This window comes from Ooceraea biroi, chromosome 11 (genome assembly GCF_003672135.1).
Source record: "Ooceraea biroi isolate clonal line C1 chromosome 11, Obir_v5.4, whole genome shotgun sequence".
In the NCBI taxonomy this organism is placed as follows: Eukaryota; Metazoa; Arthropoda; class Insecta; order Hymenoptera; family Formicidae; genus Ooceraea; species Ooceraea biroi.
The window spans coordinates 8,479,563-8,504,371 of NC_039516.1; the positions used below are offsets into that span (position 1 = coordinate 8,479,563).

At 35.4% G+C, this 24,809-nt stretch overlaps 2 protein-coding genes across 2 annotated transcripts in view; one reads left to right on the forward strand and one right to left on the reverse strand.

Annotated features, from left to right (window-relative positions):
• Positions 1–24,809, forward strand: part of LOC105285968 (laccase-3) — a 312,136-nt gene that overhangs the window by 280,924 nt on the left and 6,403 nt on the right. The window lies entirely within an intron of this gene.
• Positions 22,600–23,898, reverse strand: LOC105285969. The gene is made up of 3 exons (XM_020033831.2): positions 23,207–23,898; positions 22,957–23,067; positions 22,600–22,878 (listed from the first exon to the last, which is right to left on the reverse strand). The coding sequence occupies exons 1-3, from the start codon at positions 23,301–23,303 to the stop codon at positions 22,655–22,657; spliced, it is 432 nt and encodes a 143-aa protein (XP_019889390.1). The 5' UTR covers positions 23,304–23,898; the 3' UTR covers positions 22,600–22,654.

Consider the following 24,809-nt stretch of genomic DNA (forward strand, 5'->3'; position numbering starts at 1 on the left):
TGTTACTTAAGAAGTCAATATCTTTTAAACGAAGCGTTTGCGAGCATAGTTCCAGAGGAAAATTTTGTTTGCTTTGAGGTCCTCAATTCATATTTCAAGTTTGGCGATTTAACCCGGGAGCACCCTGTATACAGGGTGTCAAAAAAACATTTTGACAAACTTTGAGAAGTTGTAGGGGGTAACAAGAGAAGCACTTTGTGCAATGCAACTCATATCCGGAATTGGTTAGTTTCCGAGATAGCAAACGATGTACATTAGACACATATATAACAACGACATTCGTCTAGTAAGCATGGTATGTAAGCAGACATAGAACACATACATGATAAACATACATTTCAACAGATTTCCGAAGGTCAATATTTACCTTCTTACGTAAACAAAACAAGCAATGTACTGTGTTAGTACACTGAGGTGCATAAATGAAGTCCCTTTTCGGTGTAGATAGGTGCAGGTAAGCGCGCCATCTGCAGACTGCATGGCGCGCCTACTATCCAAAGACCGAACGCATATCTGTATACTATTAATCATAGCCAATAAAGAAATTAAAACTAATACAAATAACTGAGACAATTATATATTAATGTTACAATTTTTAACTTAACAATGTAACTGCAATATACATATACGCCTGTTATATCGCAATTACATTATGAATTAAGTGGGAAAATATAACATTGATGTTATATATAATTACAACTTTGTGTGTATTAAAATAATAATTATAGATACATAATATATAATAATTATATTACAATACATAATATAATAATTATAATTATATAAATTATTACAATAAATTATTTTTATATAATTACAATTATTATACAGGGTGAGTCATGACTTACCGGACACCCTGTCTAATTATATAAAAGTAATTTATTGTAATAATTTATATAATTATAATTATTATATTATGTATTGTAATATAATTATTATATATTATGTATCTATAATTATTATTTCAATACACACAAAGTTGTAATTATATATAACATCAATGTTATATTTTCCCACTTAATTCATAATGTAATTGCGATATAACAGGCTTGTATGTATATTGCAGTTACATTGTTAAGTTAAAAATTGTAATATTAAGATATAATTGTCTATGAGTTATTTGTATTAGTTTTTTATTAATAACTTTTTAATAAATAATTAGCAGCTAAACTTTTTTGATTACTCGAGGAGAGGGTCCAGACAACACAAGGATGTCCTAAGGACATCCGAAGAACATCCAGGACGTACATGTGTGATATCCTGAGGATATCCCATTTTAATCCTCTGATCTCCTCTGGATGTCCCGAGGAAGAGGAAATGATAGCCGTATATGATCCTCTGGAATATCGAGGGAAATCCTATGAAATATCCTAAGGATTTCTATAGGATATGTTTGGGATATTATTCGTACGTTTCAAGGACGAAACCCATACAGCACAGAAGCTCCAGTGGACGTCGCAGGGACGTCCACAGGATATATGTCCTAATTGATTTCTGTGCTGTATGGGTATTTATCAATTCTATATATCAGTGCCTCAAAGATAGACAGAGTTAAGTCACATTTTTTGTAAAAAAATAGATTTTTATATTTTATGAATTACTCTCTAAATTTCGTGTAATGGAATCTCACTCTTTTGGAATGAGATATCACTTCAAGCAATAATGATTTCAAAAGAAAAGAAGAAGAAAAGAGTACTGGATCGGTTTTCCGGATGGTTATTTATAAGGTGATAACGCAAATGTTTCTTGCGAGAACGTCACGCCTGGCCTGGCCATCTATCGGTCGCTTGGTGAATTAGAGGCGGGAATCTCAGGATATCCTGGATGTGTTTAGGATAATTTTAGGACGTTATAAGTTATCTGACATAATATAGACAGGCCATATATTTTACAAACATCCTGTGGTTATCCAGTGGATATTTATGGGATATTTATATTTTACTACAATATTCAAAATTTCTAATTATGTTAAATATTCTACATAATTGAAAATAATTATAAATGCATACTAAATTTTCATAAAAACAAATTTAGAATCATATCTTAAAACATCCTCGAAATATCCTGAATCGTCCTGGATATATTCAAGATGATCCTGAGGACATTTTGTGCTGTCTGGGGGACTGTGAAACATATGTTAAAGTCAAGACGATTCACCGCATGATTGTCCTATTCGAAACATATTTATCGTATTATAATATTACAAAAAGTTTTTCTCTGTTAATTAAATTAAATTATAATACGCAATATACAAAATACAAATATGAAATAAATCAGAATTATTTATAGGATGCGAAGATTTCTTCTCTTTATATTTGTGGTTCTAAAAAGATTGTTTTGTTTGGCACTATGGAATGAATTTTAATTTTGACCCAATCACTCGTATGCACAATCACTTGATAGGTGATGATCATGGGTGTCCGCAGGTGGAAGGCAAGACTGGCCATTTGCCCCTATCAGCAAACAATTAAACATTTGTCCTTGCTTGAAATAAAGAAAGAAGATGCCATATTACAAACGCAACGCACAACATCTACCTTATCGTGATGAGAAAGTTTTTACTACCAAAATTATAAATTTTAAATGTATAAATTTTAAATTATAAATATTTTAATTCTACACTGAGAAATTTTCCATCGTACCATATATTACATAATTATAATTATATAAAAATACTTTATCCTAATAATTTATTTGATACGAAGAATCGATAATTATGATTTGATTTTAATACACTTTCATACAATTAATATTTATGACATGTTATATAATAATTATAAGTAATTATTTTGCAATTTTAAATTAAATATAAATTATTAGAATAAATCATTGTTATATAATTATATAATAATTGTAATTATATTAAAATAATTGATTGTAATAATTTATATTTAATTTAAAATTGCGAAATAATTACTTATAATTATTATATATTGTATGTCATAAGTAATAATAGTAATTGTATCAAATTGTTTTAAAATCAAATCATAATATCGATTCTTCATATAAAATGCATGGTCGGGCAATATATGTGCTGCGGGATTAGCCATTTTTACGCGTTTTAACTTATTTTATTGGCTATGATTAATAGTATGCAGACATGCGTTCGGTCTTTGGGTAGTAGGCGCGCCATGCAGTCTGCAGATGGCGCGCTTACCTGCACCTATCTACACCGAAAAGGAACTTCATTTATGCACCTCAGTGTACAAATACCTTAGGTAGAACGTTACGTGTTTACTGTTGTTACACGAGGATATCAAGGCGAAAAAGGGGAGCGGTAAGTGTTGACTCTAATGCTGTACGTATTCCAGCCGATGTGCATATTACAGTGCATGGTGTAGAGTGTTATTTAAAATAGCAAAATGGATGGCGCAGCTTTCTTTTCGAGAACTTGCGGACATGCATCTTATTTACGGCGAAGCTAGATGCAACGCACGGGAGGCGGCACGCCTGTATGCAGAACGTTTTCCGCATCGTCGACATCCTTCGCATCCTAGCTTTACAGCAGTACATCAGAGACTATCTGAAACTGGATGCAGCCGAAGACAAAGTGGTCCTGGTCGTACTCTTACCGTGCGATCTGTACATGTAGAAGAACAGATATTAGACTGTGTTGCACAGAATCCTTCTACAAGCACCCGTGCAATTGCGCATCAGGTTGGCATTTCACATCAACTTATGTGGGGTGTTCTACATGAACATCATCAGCATCCCTACCACCGTCAAGCAGTGCAGGCATTGGAAGCAAGAGATTTTAGACAGTGCATCGACTTCTGTCGTTGGTTTTGGCAGCGTTACACGGATGACAACCATTTTCCTTCAATGGTATTGTACTCCAATGAAGCTATGTTTTCCCGGGATGGTTATTTTAATGCTCATAATAGCCATTATTGGGCCGTGGATAACCCTCATATTACCCGCATCGCACATCATCAGCGGAAATGGTCTATCAACACATGGGCAGGAATTGTGGACAACAACCTTATTGGTCCATATCTGTTACCAGACTATTTAGATGGTTACAGTTATCGCCAGTTTCTATAAGATACGCTACCGCCATTTCTCGAGGATGTTCCATTAGCTGTGCGACAACGTATGCGGTTTCAGCACGATGGATGTCCAGTGCATTATTCGGCACAAGTGCGGGATTATCTCAATGAATATCTCAATCAATATCCTGGTCGGTGGATTGGGAGAGGAGGACCACAATCGTGGCTACCACGGTCTCCCGATTTATCTCCCCTAGACTTTTTCCTCTGGGGCCACATAAAGAGCCTTGTGTATGAGACCCCCGTGGACAACGCGGAAGAACTGCTTGCAAGGATCCTAGTAGCCGCGGACGTTATTCAGTCAACTCCACGTGTGTTCGAGAGGGTACGACAGTCCATGCTACGTCGGATTGATCTGTGCATGGAAGTTGGTGGTCGCCAATTTGAACAATTGCTGTAAAATGTTAGCTAAAAAAAGTATGACATTGTTCACAAAGTGTACACAGTATGTACTTAATAAAACATCTGTCTTCTATAATGTTACAGATATTTTTAGCGTCACATTTCATCTGTGGCGCACGTCACGCCCATCTATAGTACCTATGTGTGTCTACGTACATCGTTTGCTAACTCGGAAACTAGCCATTTCCGGATATGAGTTACATTACAAAAAGTGCTTCTCTTGTTACCTCCTACAACTTCTCAAAGTTTGTCAAAATGGTTTTTTGACACCCTGTATACAGGGTGGAACATTTTAATCAATCCACGTGAATATCTCAAAAAGGAAAAGTTTTTCAAAAAAATATTTCAGACAAAAGTTTTATGGCTTCGAGGGGGAAAGATGAAGATATTATCAATTTAATTTTAGATAGCGCCACTTTAGAGATTTCATCATGGCGGCCATTTTTTAAATGGAAGTCGATTTTTTCACTAAATAAAAATTGTAGCTGACAACGAGATGAATACAATGGTTTTTTGTTTTTTGAAATTGGAGGTAAATATATACAATAACGGACCCAGCCTCAATGACTTTGACCTTGACATATATTGTAGAGGTCATCTTCCTGAGTGACCTTCAAGAGGTTTTAGCCGTCGCTCGTTGTTTATTAAAAAGTTATTAACAAAAGAAGTTTAATAATTTTGCACGAATTTTCAGCTGTCCACGCGAAGCAAGAATATGATATTGACATATATTACAAAGGTCACCTTCCCGAATAACCCGCATTAGGTTTTCGTCGTCGATCGTTGTTTATGAAAAAGTTATTAACAAAAGAAATTTAAAAAATATAGTAGTTATTTTGAATATTGAAAGATATAAACAACGAATATGTATATGAACGAAGGAAGGAAAGTCATTTAAAGCAGTGAATTGTTAATATATAGAATAGTTTCTTTTAATATAAGTACAAAGTATTCTTCACTTTAACCAAAAGCACAAACAGTTAAATACAAAGTATTCTCTGCTTTAACTTAATCTAACCAAACCTAACCTGGGTAGGTTTTTTCCGAAACTGGAGCCCCGGACACATACGTTCGTTTTCAGCCTGCTTCGCGGGAGGGCAGGGGGAGGGGCCCAGCCCCTCCCCCCGCCGGGATCCGTGCCATGTATCAGGTGATCAAAATCTGTATGGTAAAATCTGTTACACTGGCCCCGGCGGGGGGAGGGGCAAAGCCCATCCCCCCGCCCTCCCATCGAAGCGGGCTGAAAACGAACGTATGTGCCCGGGCTCCAGTTTCGGAAAATATAACTTAACCTAAACCTACTTCTGATTTAAAGCTAAATTTCCATCAAATATACTCTCGTAAACGTATATGATATCGTAAAATTATGCTTTATTTATTACACTTTTTTGTTAATAAGTTTTTAACAAACAACGAGTGAAGGGTGAAACCTAGTGCGGGTTAATCGGGAAGGTGACCTTTGTAATATATGTCAAACTCAAGTCCTTGCTTCGCGTGGACAGAAAATTCGTGCAAAACTATTAAACTTCTTTTGTTAATAACTTTTTAATGAACAACGAGCGACGACTAAAACTTTTTGAAGGTCAATCAGGAGGGTTACCTTGACAATATATGTCAAGGTCAAGGTCATCGGAGCGGTCTCCGTTATTGTCAATATTTACAATTAGTAATTAAATCCTTATAATTTAAAGATTATAATACTTTCCGTATAATCTAACTTACATAACAAAGTTCGATGAAGCATATAAACTATATGTTATAAATTTAGTTAAAGTTATTCTATACTTAATTCTAATTCTTAATTCTGTGACAGCATACACACACACGCACGAGAAAGAAAGACACACGCATATGCGTGCACGCATCCACAAGAGAGAAAGAAATGAGGCAATTAACATATTGATTCTAGAGACTCTCTAATTGATTCGATTTAGCAGCGCCAAGCATTTTGAAAAAATACTTATTTGTATTGCAATAATTCTTCCGCATTCGTAGTCGATCATGTACATATGTATGCATGTGTCGGTATGTAGTATAAATAATAATAAAATAATAGATTTTCTGATTTGCCTAAATACCTACCCATTTTCATAATTGGCGCAAGTTTTTGATATCATTAATTTGGTAGAGTTCTTTTTTGAACGAAACGTAGAGTTCTTTTTTTTCTTCACTCGCTTATACTTGGTGCTTTTTTGTACCTTTTTTAAAAAGGTAAATTTTGTACTGATATCACAACTTTTTTAGTATACATACAAAAATACATATCACTTGGTTTACTTTTTTTTAATTAAAGATACTACTACTTTAACTTATTCGAGACACAAATACATTTTAAAATAGACTATCACTTTTTTTGTCGGGTATACCACTACTTGGATTTTTTTATATACTACACATATACCCGGCATTTTTTTACCTTTTGTAAAAAAGTAATTTTGAACTGGCATCACGCATATTGTAGTGTTAACAGTTTCAAAAACAGAATATTTATTTTGCGACATTAAACATAATCGCACCTAGCATGATTATATATTATGTTGGGGAAACAGGCGACTTTACCGACGCCGAGAGCGCAAAGGGGGAATCGATAAAGAATCGATAGAGTGGAGCGAGAGCGCGGCGACGTGGGTGGCACGTGGCGACGCGCGTGTTTTTTATAATTCGTTGTTGTTCGGGTGGCTTCTTTTTCTTCTTTCGTTTTTTCTCTCGGAACGATTGGGTTCGAGCGATCTTTTCCTGGCAAATATTTGGAGCTCTTAAAGAGTTAAATTGGAAATTGCAACTGCGAAAGGCTATTTTGTGACGAGGAGACGGCTAGTATCAGTTATCTGGAAGGTCCTAGAAAAAACTTCCTTTCTGTGAGACAAAGGGCCGATGCAAGCCAGAGCGCAATTTCCACCGTTGTTGCATCGTTCTGTCCGCCATCTGATTCGTCTTCACTCACGAAGGTTTAAGTAAGTGGGTGAAAAAACTTCTCTGATTCGGCTCTGATCAAGCGACTGCCTCTACGAGGTGACTGAGTCTTTATCAGACTTTTATTCTAACATTGTGACTGCCTCTACGAGGTGACTGAGTCTTTAACCGACTCTTTGTCTTACATTGCGACTGCCTCTACGAGGTGACTGAGTCATTATCCGACTCTTACTTCTAATCTGTGACTGCCGAAAGGTGACTGAGTTTTGCCCGACTCTTACTCTCTAATCTTAAATTTAGTGAACTTATATTTATACGAGACTGCCTATATGATATTGTATACGATCAATTGCTCCTATTCAATCCTAAAATATTTTACCTATAAATAATTTCTGTTTATTCTGATTGAATTACAATTTGTTATATCATTCCGTTTGTTCGCCATTTGTGGATTAAAATATTGTTTATGTGTCTTACTGGTTGCATTGTTCTTTACTACTCTTTTATTTTCAGGTATCTTTAATCAGTTCTTTCAGATAGAGCTCGAAATGAAACCAGGTCTTTTAGATTACAATTACGATACATATTAAGTAAGAAAAATCCCACTCTCTCTATTATCTGCCATAATTAGAATATAAATTATGAAAAGAACAAAGTTAATAAATTCTGAATTATCTAAAATCGGCGTTTATGTTTGATGATATTATTTATCGGACACCCTATACATTATAATCCAAAGTCGACACCCAGTATATTATAATATGATAAAGTGAGATACTCTACCCAGATAGCACAAAATGTCCTCAGGATCATCCTGAATATGTCCAGGACGATTCAGGATATTTCGAGGATGTTTTAAGATATGATTCTAAATTTGTTTTATGAAAATTTAATATGCATTTATAATTATTTTCAATTATTAGAATATTTAGCATAATTTAGAAATTTTGAGTATTGTAATAAAATATAAATATCCCATAAATATCCATTGGATAACCACAGGATTTGTAAAATATCTGGCCTGTCTATATTATGTCAGATAGCTTACAACGTCTTAAAATTATCCTAAACACATCCAGGATATCCTGAGATATTCCCCAGGATTTCCTTCCAATGTGGAGAAAAAAGATAAATTCTGAATTAGTGCAGCCATTTCAACTGAAAAAAGCATATCTATTTCAGAATTTCCTCCTTGAAATGTACGAAAAATATCCCAAATATATCCTATGAATGTCCTTAGGATGTTTCACAGGATCCTTAACATCCCAGGCAGCACATGTTAGTCTAATATATGTTTCTTAGACGTATCTAAAATGTCTAAGAAACATAAAGTACCATTTAAGAAACGGTTTAAATAGAAACCGTTTTTAGACCTAAATTTTAAAAACATATTTTTTACGTTTTCACAGAAACGAAAAATGTGTTTTATTAAATTGATTCGAAATTATATAATTAATATAGAAAAAAATAGTAATTTCTACTTAATTTGCAAGTATTAATTATTTTTACATCATACGTTTCAATGTACTCGATTATGGAACAAGAGACAAAAATCAACATAAGTGTGTGTGTGAGATTCCCGCCTCTGATTCATCAAGCGACCGATAGATGGCCAGGCTAGGCGTGACGTTCTCGCAAGAAACATTTGCGTTATCACCTTATAAATAACCATCCGGAAAACCGATCCAGTACTCTTTTCTTCTTCTTTTCTTTTGAAATCATTATTGCTTGAAGTGATATCTCATTCCAAAAGAGTGAGATTCCATTACACGAAATTTAGAGAGTAATTCATAAAATATAAAAATCTATTTTTTTACAAAAATGTGATTTAACTCTGTCTTTCTTTGAGGCACTGATATATAGAATTGATAAATACCCATGCAGCACAGAAATCAATTAGGACATATATCCTGTGAACGTCCCTGCGACGTCCCCTGGAGCTTCTGTGCTGTATGGGTTTCGTCCTTGAAACGTACGAATAATATCCCAAACATATCCTATAGAAATCCTTAGGATATTTCATAGGATTTCCCTCGATATTCCAGAGGATCATATACGGCTATCATTTCCTCTTCCTCGGGACATCCAGAGGAGATCAAAGGATTAAAATGGGATATCCTCAGGATATCACAAATGTACGTCCTGGATTTTCTTCGGATGTCCTTAGGACATCTTTGTGCTGTCTGGGTATATACTATAATTAAAATGAGACAACCTATATATTAAAATTGAAGGAAAGAAAAGGGTTTTGACTGATAAGGAAAGTAAAAGAGGAAAGTGAATAAATGGTAAAACTCCTGTTTAGGGGATCCACCTCCGATGACCTTGACCTTGACATATGTTGTCAAGGTCAGTGTCCTGAGTGACCTTCAGAAGGTTTCAGCCGTCGCTCGTTGTTTACTAAAAAGTTATTAACAAAAGAAGTTTAATGATTTTGTACGAATTTTCAGCCGTCCACGACAAGGAAAAGGTTATATTTTCCGAAACTGGAGCCCCGGACACATACGCTCGGTTTCAGTATACGGGAGATCCAGGTTCGAATCCTCATGGGGATATATTTTTCACAGCAAAAGATTTATATTCCTATATGTTGTAGTAAAATCTCATTCTCTATAGGAAATACTGCAGTTTTCAAGTCTAGCGTTAGTTAGCACGCAGTACATTGAAAATTTATCTTAACATCAGGATATGCCGAAGAAGTCGATTAAAATTTATTGAAGTATATTACTTGCTCGGCGATTAGAATATTATTTCAGTTAGCTTAACAGATTTTATTTTCACATTTTAATCATCGGAATAAATAAAGTTTAATGTATCGTGTCAACTTTTTTTCGAATCACAAATACAAGTTTTTCGGGTTGGTAAATTAAAATCGGACACCCTATCTATTATAATCAAAAGTGGACATCCAGTATATTATAATTAATCATCGGAATAAATAAAGTTTAATTGATCGCGTCAAATTTTTCTAGAATCATAACTACAAGTTTTTCGGGTTGATCAATTAAAATCGGACACCCTATATATTATAATCAAAAGTCGACACCCTGTATAATAAAAAAAATAAGATAGAGCGAGATACCCTATATATTAAAAATATTAAAATGAGACCTCTATATTATAATAAACTACAAAGTATCTAGATATATCGTTAGCGCTCTCTCGCGGCAGAAGTATCAACTGTACAAGATTTTCGTGGTCGACTATGACGACGACCATGACATTTCTTACATGTAAATTTCGGAATTTGAACTTTGGGTCGTAATATCTCCGCTCTTAGGGCACGTAGAAAAAAATAAAAGCACTTTTATTATACAAATCGCACCCAAGCTATCGAATGAGCCTACTCAGAACTTAATCAATTCGGCCCTTATTGAGATCTGATAATCTCGGATACTCGCAGCTCGCTGACTGGCGTAAAGGCCCGTCTACATAGCTCGTAGAACGCAAGACGCAGGCCGCAAACGCAAAACGTACTCGCAGTTCGCAAATCACGTCACGACGCGAGTATCTATATTGAACGCAAAAACTTATACGTAGCCTAAAAGTAATGACGGATCAACACACTCCATCTCTCGTATATTTGTTTTTTATATTAAGTACAGCAGCATTGAATTTATATCAACTTACGTTAAAAAAGAAACGTAGATGGTGGGTTAGACCAATTAATCGAACTCGCAATAAAGAAGGATATTTCAATACTATATTTGCTTATATGAAAGCTTATGATCATGAGGAGTTTTACGAATTTACTCGTATGTGACCGCAAAAATTTTACCAGTTGCTTGAATTAGTATCACCATTCCTACCAAATCCAAGAAATTGCATACGGAAATGTCTACCTGCCGATTTACGTCTTGCTGTAACTTTGTCGTAAGCATGGCATATTATTGCATTATATAAAATATTTATCTGCAGAATTATTTTCCTATGTCGTATGTGTCTTGAAGATAACATTTTTCAACTAAAGTATTATTATTACTATTGCAGTTATCTTGCTCATGGAAATTCTATAAGATCTGAATCATGGAATTATCGATTAGGGCGATCTACAACATATAAAATCATTCCTCAAGTTTGTCAAGCTATTTGGAGTGCGCTTCATCCGACATATTTGCCAGAGATGAACAGAGAAAAATGGGCTACAGTGGCTAAGCAATTTTACTCTGACTGGCAGTTTCCTAATTGTGTCGGAGCAATTGATGGGAAACATAAAAATACGTTGCCCACCAAAGTCAGGATCATATTTCTTTAATTATAAACAATATTTTAGTATTGTTCTCTTAGCAAGCTGTGATGCTCAATACAAATTTACCTGGGTGGATATTGGTCAATACGGTAAATAGATTTTACCGTTTGTTCTCTTTTTACTTTTGTGTTTCATTTAAAAATACCTACTGTTTGGTATGTGTTAGAAATAGGATAGTTTATGATTTACCGATGATATATTACCAACGTTCGTATCGGGTTGATAGGGTCGCTGTACGCGTATTAAGAGCGAGCGTGGCGCGTCGCAACATTCGATCGAGTAGCTAGATCACTGTTCACTTAGCACCCATTAACACGGTGCTAAGAGCGTGCTTAGAAGGTTAAAGCGAATAAAGGTGTTCCTTATCAAGAAGCGTTGTCATTCAACCACATCACAAACGAAAAGAGAAAGTATTGATCTCGGGCATATCCAGATCGAAATCGTACACCTACTTAATGCAATTATAATGTACTAATTTTTAGGATCTATAAGCGATGGTGGTGTGTGGAGAAGATCATCTTTGGCAATTGATCTTGAAAATGGACGTATTGATCTTTCTCCCCCTAAGAATTTGCGAGGAACAGATACTCCTATGCACTACGTTTTTATTGGAGACGAAGCCTTTCCATTAAAAACATATTTACTTCGCCCATACAATAGGAAAGATCTACAAGATACAGAACGTGTTTTTAATTATCGACTATCTAGAGCCAGAAGAGTAATAGAAAATGCATTTGGAATATTAGTCTCTCGCTGGCAGATATTATCAAAAACAATATGTTGTAATGCAGATAATGCAACTCATATTGTAAAAGCAATAGTTCGTCTGCATAATTTCATTATGACCGCAGAAAATCATGCAACTTTACGTCCACTCTTATATTGTCCACATGATTTAGTCAATCATGAGACTCTTGATCATGAAGAAATTCCTGGTACTTGGCGAGAACAAGAAGGATTAGATAGATTGAGAAATTTGACCCGATTAGGTACTAATAATGCTCGTAGAGATGCTACCGACCAAAGAGATATGTAGAGATTATTTCGTGTCACCATTAGGAGAAGAGGAAGCTCCTTGGCAATACAGATGCGCATTTAGAGGATTGATTATAAACGAATAAGAATGATAAATACGCAAAGATAAAATTTTTTTCATAAAAATTCTAATAGTTTGTAATAGTATAGTGCAATGTAAGTACACTATAATTTGAGTATGAAGCACTTACTATTAAGTAGTTAATATTAAGATACATATTAAGTTACATAACGTTTATTCTCTATAAGTTAAAATCTTATAATAATAGTTTCGTAATTTACAGGAAACAACTTATTAAAAATGTATTATTTTTAGTTATATATTAGGGGTGTGATTTAGTTTTGAGGGTTTTTTTGCTCAAAAACGCATGTATTTAAATATGATAATGAATGAATACCTTAATCAAAATATTTTCCTTCGTTTTCTATAACTTTTTTCCATCTTTCTGGCAAGAGATGGATTCCACGACGATAAAATGACTCTTCCTTTGAGTTGATCCATTCGTCAACGAATTTTCGCACTTCTTCGAAATTATGAAAGTGTGTATCCTCTAAAGCGTGTTGCATCGACCGGAACAAATAATAATCGCATGGAGCAATGTCCGGAGAATACGCGGGGTGCGGTAAGACTTCCCATTCAAGCTCTAATAGTGTTTGTTTCACTGATAACGCAACGTGAGGTCGAGCATTGTCACGAAGAAGAATCACTTTCCGTCGTTTACTCGCAATTGGTGGTCGTTTCTGGTCCAATGCTTGCTTCAACTTGTACAATTGGTGTCGATAACGATCAGCCGTGACAGTCTCATGCGGATTTAACAGCTCATAGTACACTATCCCACCAAATACAGAGCGTTACTTTTGAACCGTGAATATTGCGTCTCGGAGTGGATGTTGATGGTTCGCCTGGATCCACCCATGATTTTCTGCGTTTCGGATTATCAAAATAGATCCACTTTTCATCCCCAGTAACAATCCAAGACAAAAGACTTTTTTTTTGCCTGGCGATCAACGAAATGCAAATGTTCAACCGGTTCGCAATGGCACTTTCCGATAATTGATGTCGAACCCATTTCCCTTCTTTCTGAATTTTTCCCATTTCATGTAAATGTTTGGTAACTGTTGTACGATCAACATTTAATGCTCTGGCAAGTTCTGAAGTGGATTGTGTTGGAATTTCGTCCAATAATGCTTGCAAATCTGCATTTTCAAGCTTTCTTGGTTGTTCCGAGCGTTCTTTGTTCTTCACATCAGTATCACCACTTTTAAAGCGTCTAAAGCAGTATTCACACGTCTTAATTGATGGGGCAGAATCACCATAAGTTTCCACAAGAATTCTATAACCCTCAGCCGCAGTTTTCTTTTGATTAAAAAACAAAGGCAATGCATGTCGAAAACGCTCTTTCGGAAGTTCCATTTTTACGATGATATAAACACGACTGTTATTGCATCTATTGCTATAATGCTACTAAATGTCATGGATAATGTCAACACTGTAAGAAACAACAGTTATCGGAAACAGCTATTGGAACAAACTGACACTACAACCATCTGTTGCAACACCCTCAAAACTAAATCACACTCCTAATATTTTTATTTTAATGAATATAAAATATCTATCTATTATCTAACTTAACAACATACTACAACGTATTATATATTAAATACCAATAAAATTATTCTTGATTACATTTTGAACTTCAATACGTTGGCTTTAGTCGTTAATAGAACCTATATTCTTTAATGGAATATTGCTTTGAAAAATATTATTATTATTGCAAAATTAAACAAATCAATTTGATGTCTGCTCAGTTATAAGCGGACATCCACCTTTTTTACAAATCTCCGCAATACGAAAAAAATCTGAAATGCACAATAATTTTTTTCCTCTGGCACATGTGTAATTATATATCGCAAGACCTTCCACTCTTGTTCATGAGGAGCAGTCGCAGTTGGGCAAGATATCTTTGCTGCAACTTCTACCGCACTTTTCGAAAGTTGCTCCATGCACTGTTTAATTGTATCCTGACTTTTCGATTGTTTCGAATCTGATTTAGGTACCTTGAGTACTTTGGGTTCCAGCTTCGAATTTATCGCTTTGCCACGAATAGTCATTAATGGTGCTTCATACGGAAGTTCCGATACTTCTGTCGATATGTCGCTTTGAGGTGTTGATATTAATGGTGATGATAAACTATAATTTATATTGGAGTCATCGAATTCATAAATTACTGAAATATAAAAATAATGAAAATTAATTTCTTTCAATTAGTTTTTAAGAATAAAGTAATTTTTTTGTAGCAAAACGTGGTTCCCAAGAAAGCACTTATACTAATGTTTCAGGAACGAAGAATTATTACTTGAGTTAATTAATACTTTTTAATGAATTCAACGTACAACACGTAAGGAAAGACAAAAAGAAGCGAGTATCAAAACGCGAACCATAAAACATAAAATATAAGAACGCAAACTCATAATAATATAATAGCCGCTAATGGCGCTGACATCACGCTAAATAAAGTTGTTGAGTTATTCAGATTCCAACACACTCCCTTAACACAACTACTTTTACATAAAATAACTTAATAACTAACAAAGTTCTAATTCCTTAACACAAAACTTATGTTTCACTACAGGAAGACCCTTAGTACAAATATCAGCCACCATAATAGAAGACGGCATATACAAAAGATTTATTTTTCCTTCCGAAACCTTTTCACGCACAAAATGATAACGTGTATCTATATGTTTCGTACGCCTATGGTAAACTGGGTTACTGGCTATTTTCTGAGCAGACTGATTGTCATTATACAAATCAATACTCTTGTCATTATTATATAACGAAACCTTTTCCTTTTCATTTAAAATTTCGCTAAAAAAGCCGCTAAATGAACCGATTCCTTAGCTGCATCACTCAGAGCCATACACTCTGCCTCTGTAGATGAGAGAGCAACGCTAGTTTGTTTGTGACATTCCCAAGAAATCGCACCTTGAGCATAAGTAAAAACATAACCAGTAAATGATTTCCTATCCACTTCGTCATTAGCCCAATCGGCGTCTACATATCCTGTTAATTTACAGTTATCACTCTTCGAATGCAATAAACTTAAATCTACAGTACCTTTAAGGTATCGAAGTATTCTTTTGGCCGCTTGCCAATGTTCATTGGAATGTTTCAAATTAAATTGACTCAAATATGAAACAGCATGTGCAATATCAGGTCTACTAATAACACTGAGATACATCAATGATCCAATTAACTGCTGATAAGGCACATTAATTTCTTCACCATCACTAACATATAATAACTTAACTTTAGAATCTAAGGGAGTTTTTACAGGCTTGCAATCGACATGCCAAATTTCGCCAACACAGACAGTAAATACTGCTTTTGACTAATCTTAATTTGCCCTAATTCGTGGTTTCTTTCAATTTCCATTCCAAGAGCACAAGTTAACTTCCCTAAATCTTTTATTTTTAAATTATTATGTAAAACCCTTTTAAGTTTAATAACCGCCGATGAATCATTATAAAAAACAAAAAAATCATCAACATACAAAGCAACAATAACTAAAGATTTACCTCTAATCTTAGTAAATACACAAGGTTCGTGTTCACATTGCTTGTAACCTAATTTAAATAAAACTTCCTTCACTTTCTTATTCCAAGCATATGATGATTGCTTTAATCCATATATAGCCTTTTTTTAATAAATAAACTTTGTTTTCATTATCTTGAACAAAGCCTTCTGGCTGAGACATATATATGCGTTCTTGAAAGTCACCATGTAAAAATGCGGTTTGTACATCTAAATGATCTATTTCAAGATTCAATTGAACAGCTAACACAATCAATAATCTGATAGAACTATGTCTAACAACCGGTGCAAAAGTCTCAAGGTAATCTGTACCGTATTTTTGGGTGAAGCCCTTAGCTACCAATCTAGCTCTAAATCTCGTTACCTTACCATCAACGTTGCGTTTCGTTTTAAATACCCATTTGTTTTTGACAACGTTGACTCCTTTGGGTTTATCGACTAGGGTCCACACATCATTGTCTCGAAAAGAGTCCAGTTCTTTTTTCATAGCCTCTCTCCATTCCGCACTATCATCACTAATTAATGCCACTTGTACAATAATGGGTTCTTGCGGCTCGCTGGTGGTATGGTACATCACGTAGTCAGGATATTCCTTGGTTCTGCGACTCCTGCGAGGGTATCTTGGCTCGTCCTCTTCATCTGCAATGTGTTCATTTAAACCCTCCATGTCTTCTACAGCATCAATATATTCTGGAGTATCATCGTCTTCAGTTGTGATGTTATCTTGATCATCTTCCTGATCAACCGCTGCTTCATTTGATTCATCATCACTCCCTTGATCCAAGTATAATAATGTTCCAGATTCAAACTGTTCGTTATTCTTCTGAGTTTGGAATTGGTCTTCGAAGAAAACAACATCCCTCGACTCCTCATGAACAAGAGTGGAAGGTCTTGCGATATATAATTACACATGTGCCAGAGGAAAAAAATTATTGTGCATTTCAGATTTTTTTCGTATTGCGGAGATTTGTAAAAAAGGTGGATGTCCGCTTATAACTGAGCAGACATCAAATTGATTTGTTTAATTTTGCAATAATAATAATATTTTTCAAAGCAATATTCCATTAAAGAATATAGGTTCTATTAACGACTAAAGCCAACGTATTGAAGTTCAAAATGTAATCAAGAATAATTTTATTGGTATTTAATATATAATACGTTGTAGTATGTTGTTAAGTTAGATAATAGATAGATATTTTATATTCATTAAAATAAAAATATATAACTAAAAATAATACATTTTTAATAAGTTGTTTCCTTTAAATTACGAAACTATTATTATAAGATTTTAACTTATAGAGAATAAACGTTATGTAACTTAATATGTATCTTAATATTAACTACTTAATAGTAAGTGCTTCATACTCAAATTATAGTGTACTTACATTGCACTATACTATTACAAACTATTAGAATTTTTATGAAAAAAATTTTATCTTTGCGTATTTATCATTCTTATTCGTTTATAATCAATCCTCTAAATGCGCATCTGTATTGCCAAGGAGCTTCCTCTTCTTCTAATGGTATAAGCTTTTGCGTTCAATATAGATCTTCGCGTCGTGACGTGATTTGCGAACTGCGAGTGCGTTTTGCGTTTGCGGCCTGCGTCTTGCGTTCTGCGAGCTATGTAGACGGGGCTTAAAAGATTCACGATGCGGTCTCGCGCTGCGCGTATACTTGGCGCGAGACACTACTGTGTCTCTTGATAGGGTGAATCTTAATGGCTGTCCCAATCTTTTACATCATAGATGGATTATCGACTGCAACTCTGGTAAATTAAACGGCTATTATAGATAACAGTTGCTTACAATTAGATCGACCGTGATATACAGACAAGTTAAAGATATATGTATTGTTATTAAAGACATTGTACGGAGAAAAATAATTTCCTGACCACAATATTTTATGCTACCTTATCATAATTGACAAAATTTACTTCAAACAGCATAAAATATATTTTTTCAGCAAATGTTTCTCTGTGCAATGTCTGTAATTTGAATACATTTTTAACTTGACTATACATCATGGTCGATCCAAGTAACTGTCATTTATGCGTCGTTTAATTAACTAATGTTGCAATTAATAATCCATCTATTATGGTTAATAAATGATTGGGATAGCCTTTAAAATTTACCCTGTATATGTAGTTATATATAAAAGGTAATTTCTTAATAAAAGACAAAAGTATTTCAAAAACTATTTTAATAAAAAATGTCTTATATCTAAAACTTTTTGACATAAAGATAAAATAATGTTTTTTAATTATTATAAATACAACATAAAAAATTTATGTAATCAGCTTAATTACATATAATACTATACCCTTTCCTAACATCTAATCATATATAAAAACAGAATAATATTTTTATGCTGCGTTCCGATGTTCACTGCCAGTACTGAATCTATAGTGTACACGAGAACTACAGATTTTCATTACTGGCAGTGAATATCGGAAAGCAACCTGAATCATACATAAACTTGCATCACAAAAATATCACGTAAAACAATAGTATTACATTTAAAAATATTTGCAAAATTTTTAAAACAAAATTATCTTTTCTTAATTTTTTTGTAAGATTAAATTTATTATTGTAAGACTTTTAATACTAATATTGTAAGTAAAGCTTAATTTCGAGTATAATAAGTCAGATTATAGTACTTAAAGCACATACAATCTTCCTTTCACAAGAAAAAGTTGTATCACAAAAATATCACATTAAAAAAAGTATTACATTTTAAAGTACTTGCAAAATTTTTAAAACTAAATTATTACTTCTTTTAGTTTTTGCAAGACTAGATGTAGTATTGCAAGACTTTAATACTAATGATAATAATAATAATGTAATTATAAAGCTTAAATTAGGGTATAATAATGCAAATAAGTACATATATCATCTTTTTGATATGAATATCTTTTTTATAATCTATAATCCTATTCTATATTTAGTGTACTTATCGTTAATGTTTCCTTTTTTGCATTTTTTGTGATTGTCGTATAGAGCTTTTGACTCTCTGTTATGTCGCTGTTTAGAGAAGCGGAACCATTCGGCAGCTATGTCATCTAATCCTCTTTCAGTTAAAGTTGAATGTGATTCCAAAATAATATCTGAACAATAGATTTGTAAATATTTCTTTTATTGTAAATAAGTAAAATATACGTTACACACTCACCTACACCCACACAAACACACACGCGCGCGCGTGAATATACATACCTTTCATAATAGTAATTAAGTAGTGAAGAAGGGGGAGTTCTGGACTACTTTGTGGCGCGGGGTATGACGTCACGCGGGGAGGGGGGAAGAGTCTCTGGACCAGGAGCTCCGAGGGGGGTGCGGGGAGGGGGAGAGTGTTTCTCTGGACCAGGAGCCCCGAGGGGGAGGGGGAGGGGGGTTTATCTGGACGCGTGGGGTATGACGTCACGCGGGGGTCTTCGAACGCCGGTACCAGTCGACAAAGACGTTACCGCGCGTGAGAATGCGTAACAGATAAAAAATCTAGTTACGCGATTCTTCGAGCGCCGGCTGTGGTCAAAGAGATGTTTAGGTAAACAGATTTCCCAGGAACGAACCATGAGATGGTATTATTATCGAAGCGATAAGGGGTAATACCAATATGCGACCGCAGGGTGGAAAGAGACGGAGATGTCATATAGGGTGTCCCATGGGAAGTTGCTGAAATTAAACGATTGGTTCTCCCCTCCATGACTTCAGAAAGGATCTTACGGTTAACGGTCGTTCATCTGAGTGTCCGCAGTTTTATTCTGGTTGTGGTAGATGCAAGTCCGTGCGCGTCAAAATGAGTAATCTGACGACGGAAGAAAAGATTTATCTTGTCGAGTGCTTCTTTTCCAGAGGAAAAGTTTATAGCAATGCTTACAGGGGGTTTCGTACTAAATACGGAACACATAAAGTTAAGAGCGAAAACACGCTAAAAGGTTAGAATTTATTATTTCTTTAAACGTATGCCTTACGTCACTCCATTTTTTGGCAATAAATCTGCATTAAAATAATGTTTTGTGTTATTTTTATCAGAATTATCGATAATTTTATGCAGTATGGAACTATCCAAGACCGTAGACATGATCTGCCAGGTCCTTCTGTGTCTGTAGCTGCAGAAGAAAACATCGAAGATATTAAGAAGTATTTTGAAGAGAATCCAAATTCTTCCATTCGGAAAGCTGCCCAAGCTCTTGAAATATCCAAAACAACGTTACACAGGATTTTAAAACATTTCCTGAAAATGCATCCCTATAAAATAACATCGCATCAATTGCTAACCAAACGCGCTATGACGAAACGTGTGGAATTCTGCAAGACGATAAATGGAATGTTTGAAGATGGAGAACTTGATGCAAAATTGATAATTTACACGGACGAAGCACATTTCTGGCTAAATGGTTATGTTAATAAACAAAATTATAGATTTTGGGGGTCGGAAAATCCCAACGTTTCCCTGGCTAAACCTTTACATCGACAAAAAATAACAGCATGGGCTGCGATCTCGGTAAAAGGAATTTATCTGCAATTCTTCGAATCAATAGTCACTGGTGAAAGTTACAAGCAGCTTCTCGAAACACAATTCTTCCCTCATGCAAAAAAAAGAGACCTGGTCAGAGGATTTCATTTCATGCAGGATGGAGCGACACCACATCGAACCCAGGAGGTCTTCGAAACAATCCATAAAGTTTATGGTAATCGAGTCATCGGTCTGGAATACCCCAAATTGGCCCAGGGGGGGCTAGAATGGCCACCGTACTCGCCGGATTTAAATCCATGTGACTTCTTTCTTTGGGGATACATTAAGGACCATTGTTATGCCGGAAATCCAGAAACAGTGTCAGATTTAGTAGTAGCTATTAAAAAGGTCGTCAGCAACATTAAAGACGACATGTTAGAAAAAGTTTTCACAAGTTTTCATAAAAGAATTGATTTTTGTACAAATTCAGATGGTGCACACTTTGAAAATATTTATCATTAGCTTACTTGATTATTAGCATATTTTTCAATAATAAAAAAAACTGATATACAAACATTTTGCTAAATTTTATTTATACCCATTAAAAACTGCAGACTTTCCTCTTTCCGATGCAATTTTTGTTTTTTCAATAACTGCATACGTTTAAAAATGACAGCTGATTAGTTTCAGCAACTTCCCATGGGACACCCGTATGACATCTCCGTCTCTTTCCACCCTGCGGTCGCATATTGGTATTACCCCTTATCGCTTCGATAATAATACCATCTCATGGTTCGTTCCTGGGGAATCTGTTTACCTAAACATCTCTTTGACCGCAGCCGGCGCTCGAAGAATCGCGTAACTAGATTTTTTATCTGTTACGCATTCTCACGCGCGGTAACGTCTTTGTTGACTGGTACCGGCGCTCGAAGACCCCCGCGTGACGTCATACCCTACGCGTCCAGAGAAACTCCCCCCTCCCCCCCTCTCGGGGCTCCTGGTCCAGAGAAACACCCTCCCCCTCCCCGCATCCCCCTTGGAGCTCCTGGTCCGGAGAAACACCCTCCCCCTCCCCGCATCCCCCTCGTAGCCCCTGGTCCAGAGACCCTCCCCCTCTCCCCGCGAATTTTAATGGATTTTTTTATCTATCAACTATCTCACGCGCGGTAACGTCTTTGTCGTAATTGATAGCAGCCAGGTACCGGTGCTTGCATTTTTTTCTTATCGCTTCTGTATAACAATACCATGGTTCCTAGTAGTCTGTTTACATAAACATCCCTTTGACCGGTACCGGCGCTCGAAGACCCCCGCGTGACGTCATACCCCACGCGTCCAGATAAACCCCCCTCCCCCTCCCCCTCGGGGCTCCTGGTCCAGAGAAATACTCTCCCCTTCCCCGCACCCCCCTCGGAGCTCCTGGTCCAGAGACCCTTTCTCCCTCCCCGCGTGACGTCATACCCCGCGCCACGAAGTGGTCCAGAACTCCTTCTTCACTACTTAATTAGACGCAATTTACATATCGCAAAATTTTGACGTCGTCCTTTCCATGAGCATTTGATGCCACAATCGTTGGAAAATATTCGTGTCAAAGCATTACGAATATTTTCTGTAGGTGTATGACCACCTACCTTTTGCATAAAAGATTTCTGAGGTATATAAAACATGAAACAAATATAGTAGTGAAAAAATATAATATACAAAGATAATAATATACATTTCATTGATGTTTGAAACTTTCGTGGTGTACATCAGTATTAGAATTGTCTTCCGAATTTAAGCTTAAATTCTTTATCTGATTTCGACGTTTCCTAAACACTTCAATTTTCATTAGGGAGAAAGAATTTGGATTCTGTTTTCTTCTTGGCAGGTATTTCTTTTTTCCATCCTTCTTCCTCCTTGGTCAAGTTATATATATAGGCTCAAACCCGGAAGCAAATTCTAATAACAATTTCTTTATTTAAATCTTATACTTACATATTCGTTAACGAAATCTTCTTCTTGTAAAAGAGTTTCTATGTTTTGGATATCTTCGATCGATTTCAACGGTAAATAACTTTTTATTCGTTCTATCGAAGAAATTATTTTCACTGTAGGTGTAATCCTGTCGATCCGTTGCATTACACTTTTCATCTGTAATTGTAGCGCAGCAACCATTTTCACCAAAATTCTTGTATTTCCTGAAATAAATGATATCTACTATTGTCTTACAATTTAATTTACATTTAATGCAAAATATGTGTAAATAATTAATGTACCTGCAGTTAGAATTATAAGTCTTTCTTGATATGGTTTTAGAATTTCTTCATTTCTTTTTACATTCTCTATCTCTTGTTGCGTTTCTAAAACTGGCGACTGTACTAAATTTTCTGAAATGTTAATGATAAAAGAAAAATATATCATAAAATATTTATCCAGTTTTTAAAAATAAATTATTAATTAAGTTTGTCAATTATTAAGTTTTTATTTTTATATTTCTCTTTTATTCTAATATTTTAAAGTTTATACCTTCTTCTTTATTACGTACACTAGTCGAAGATGTTGGTGAAGATGTTGAGAAGTCATTATGAGTATCTTCATTCACAGATTTTGGCCATTGTGGCATCTTTTGACTTTTAGAAGTCACTATGTGCGAGATCCAACTTTCGTGTTCGGATTCCGTCACTGACTGCTGATTCCGTTCGGAAGAGAACGTGCGACGTGAAAAGTGACCACTCGGTGATCACGGCAAGGACTGGGGCGTGTGACAGGAGTTCACTAATTCCGCGGAATGTTTGTTTAACAAGTTTATTGTAACACAGTCAAATAAAATGAACAAAAATTCAGTCACAGATTATCTCGAGAGAACACGAATCTGCGTGAATGTATCGTCCGTCGAAGATATCGAGCGTAGATCGTGAACGCGCGTATCTGCTAATGTAGAATAACGCGACGTTGTTCCACGGATGCACTCCGAACTCGACCTCGAGAAATTCGAACGATTTAAAGTGCGGCCGAACTTGGGCGAAATAGATGATTACTGTCTGCGAAAACGATTCGTTAGCGAACGAGGCTGAATCTTATCTGGCTTTGTTCTCGATGAGCGATCGACAGCGACGTCTCTTGTTTGTCGCCTTCGGTGGAGAAAAATAGGCATACGCGACCAAACAAGCGATCTCTTTCGTCTCTGTCCATCGCACGTGATGATTTAAGCCGTGCGAGCGAGATCGTCGGGGTTCGCGCCCGTACGAGGTCAATTTTCGATCGCGAACGACGCAAATATTGTGAGATCCGGATAGCGCGCGACAAACATCTGGTGCTCGATTTGCCACGCAAGACTCGACGAAATTTTAATCGAAGTCTAATTACAAAAATGGTTTGACCGTGGTCTGAATCCCGAACACACTACATTATTCAATTTATCGCGGTTGCTTGTATTGTTAACGTTATCGCGATTACATGTATTATTTGCGTCATCATTTTCCGATTCACTATCTGAATATATATATATATATATATATATATATATATATATATATATATAAGATATTTTCTTTCTATATCCTCTACCTAATTGCATTTCGTCTGTCGATGTATAATTATCTTTTTCTGCAGCTTTTCGTGCTTTTTCTAATGTCCCTGAAATATTAAATAACGTTAAAGTTAAGAAGATACTTATTAAAATAAGATACAAAAAAGATATAAAAATTGACTAATATATTCTTACTACAATATCTTTTAACTATTACTGGAAGCAGTGACCATGTTTGAATATCTGGTTCGGTACGTTTCGCAATTAAAGATGTTAAATTTTTAATTAGATCAATGTTTATTTTCGACCAAACTGGCTAACAAAGTTGTAAGTTAGCACAACGTTTCGACCTCCGTTTGAGGTCCTCCTCAGGTGCAAAAAAATTAAAAAACTTGCATAGTCACTTCCTGAAAGCAATTTCCATGACTAACGTTGGAGTTGAAGTTCAAACAAACTCTGTTAAAGTTGAACAAAACAAAAAACCATTTACTTCCAAAAAGTGACCATCAAAATTCCAAATTACATAAAACAGGAACAATAACGGCACTACCAGCACGCAACAGGCCTCTTATACGGATCAATACATAATGACGATTCCAA